This window comes from Octodon degus, unplaced genomic scaffold, assembly GCF_000260255.1.
Source record: "Octodon degus isolate 3935 unplaced genomic scaffold, OctDeg1.0 scaffold00630, whole genome shotgun sequence".
Taxonomy (NCBI): Eukaryota; Metazoa; Chordata; class Mammalia; order Rodentia; family Octodontidae; genus Octodon; species Octodon degus.
This window is the reverse complement of record NW_004525206.1, coordinates 17566-20122: the sequence shown is the minus strand read 5'-3', so window position 1 is coordinate 20122 and position 2557 is coordinate 17566. Positions and strand designations below refer to the sequence as shown.

General features: G+C 40.9%; 1 gene segment (V, D, J or C); it reads left to right on the top strand.

The window, feature by feature from the left end:
• Nucleotides 1-1270: 1270 nt before the first annotated feature.
• On the top strand, nt 1271-2066 carry LOC101568571. The segment is given in 2 exon segments: nt 1271-1499; nt 1642-2066. Coding segments are annotated over 2 exon segments (453 nt in total).
• The last annotated feature ends 491 nt before the right edge of the window (nt 2067-2557 follow it).

The window sequence follows — 2557 nt, the reverse complement described above, 5'->3', positions numbered from 1 at the left end:
AGCAAGGTGTGATATTAGCTATTGACTCATTACAGCTGTTTGAGTCCCAGCAAGAACTTGTATATTTGTCTAATAAATTCCCTGTTTTGCTTAAAAAAAAAAATTCCCTTTATCCTTAAAAAGCTTTTATTTTTTCTCTTGTAATCGATGTCTTAAATGTGAAACAATAAAATATTTTAACTAATAGCATTTCCTCAATGAAAGACCATTTATTTATTCACTCATTTTTGCATTCTAGAAAATTTTATCACCTCCAGGGTTTTAACCCTGTTCTAGATGTAGAAGCAGCACAGTGGGAAGTACTTTAAGCCTATCATTGAAGTCTTTGGCAAGTGGGTGAGCAGATATTGATATTTTTCCAATTTTATCCTAAAACTTGTTTACATGTGGTATGGTCAAGGTATGTCACTATTTAAATAAAAATATTACAGTAAATGACACATTACAATTAATTTCCCTGAATATACTCCCTCTCACTTGAACACAAATATCCCATTTTTCCACCACTTCAACAGTTCTCAAAGTCATTTCTGAGTGTCTCTGCAGACTTTAGAAACACAGATGCATTAGAATAATGCTGCACAAGGTTATCCTGTGGGTGGGGAGGCTGGACAACCTACCGAGGTGTCCTCCCCCATGTTATTCAGTGAAACTGGCACCACGTGACACTTGGATCTTTCCTAAAGCCAAAATGACCATGAAAGGTAAAAAGTTTGAATTGGCTCAAGACAGAGAATGAGGTTCAGCAGCACAAATACGACATTCAGTAATGGTGTTGCCAGGCATGGTGGAGAATGCCTGTAATCCCAGCACTCAGGAGGCCGAGGCAGGAGGAGCAATGGGAATTCATGGCCACCTTGGGCTACAAAGTGAGCTCATGGCCAGTGTGAACTGTACAGTGAAACCCTGTCTCAGAGAGAGAGAGAGAGAGAGAGAGAGAGAGAGAGAGAGAGAGAGAGAAAGAGAGAGAGAGAGAGAGACTTTGAAGTATAAGGCAACATTTTCAGGGTTAATGTCAATGTATCTTTTAATTAAGAATCCTTAAAAATTTAAACATCCACCAAGTTCTTCAATCACATCTTCTTCAATTCTTTCATTTTTTTCTATGATTCTTTCAATGGATCACCTAGCAGCCAAAATGTTTAACTAAGAAAATGTAAATTTTTACAAGTCTCATGGCATACAATTTCCGGAAATGACAATGTGCATGAAAAGTACTGACATTTTAAAAATTGCTAACCACTTTTGCAAGGCTAACTGGTGTAGATACAGCACTGACTTTTGAGAGAATAAACCAGTGATCCCCTGAGCTCACTGCTCTGCCCACAAGGGGGCGGATCTGTCTAAGGCATGCAAGGTCCCCTTCTCCTTGTAAATTCACACCCACCCTTCATTGTAAACCTAGCCTTGCTTACAGGAAGAGGTCCTGATGCAAGGACTCCAGAGCCTGAAGATGAACTATTACCCAGGAACTATGATGGTGCTAGACATAATATGTGGTAGGTCAAGTGACAAATAAAGCTTAGAATCTTTTGAACCATGATGTTGAGACAAGTTTTAACCAATTTTCTGTGGAAAACACCCAGATTATGACAAAAGTTATGACAAAGCTTCCATGATAGGTTTCTGTTTTCTTTTCAGGAGGAAGCAATGGAGACTTGGTGACCCAGACGGAAGGCCAGGTGACGCTCTATGAAAGAACTTCCCTGACTGTGAACTGCTCCTATAAAACCACATGGTACCCTACCTTATTCTGGTATGTCCAGTATGCCAGAGAAGGTCCACAGCTTCTCCTGAAAGCCACAAAGGACAAGGAAAAGGGAAGCAACAAGGGCTTTGAAGCCACTTATGATAAGGACACCAGCTCCTTCAACCTGCAAAAAGCCTCCATGGAAGAGCCAGACTCAGCTGTGTACTTCTGTGTTCTGGGTGACACAGTGGCAGGAACTGCAGGGGAGCTGAGCACAAACTCTGGGCTGTGTCAAGGGGGCTGGCTGTTGGACGTCTGCCTTGGGTTTCATTAGAGTCCAGGAACTCATCTAGCAGGTTTGCTGCCTGCCTACCACTGCTGGTGCTATTATAGTATAAAAGTCACCCAAAACAAAACCAAGAAAACTACAAGAACAAGGAATAAATGGGACTCACAGGAGATGCTTTAGTGGTGGGAGTGAGAACAGCCTGTCACAGAAGATTCGCAACCACGTTGGACGTTTGATTTTAAGCATGAAGCCTGGTGATGCAGGCAATGGTTTCACCTTGCATAGAATTTTATTTCCATGACATTGTCCTTAGACATCCAAAGAATATTGTACTTAGTACCAGCTGTGGCATATGAAATTGCAGGCACTATTGTGTCTCTGAAAGAGTGGTGATTTTTGAGGAGGAATTCAGCCTAATCAATAATGTGTTCCAAAAAAGAAATAAATATGAAAAAGGAAGGTAAAGAATAATGTATTACATTTGACCTCTTAGGTCCTATAGGAAGAGATGGTGCTCTTACAGATTCCTGTTTTCTGTGGAATGGGTTACACTGTCCACGCCTGAGATTTCCAGTTCC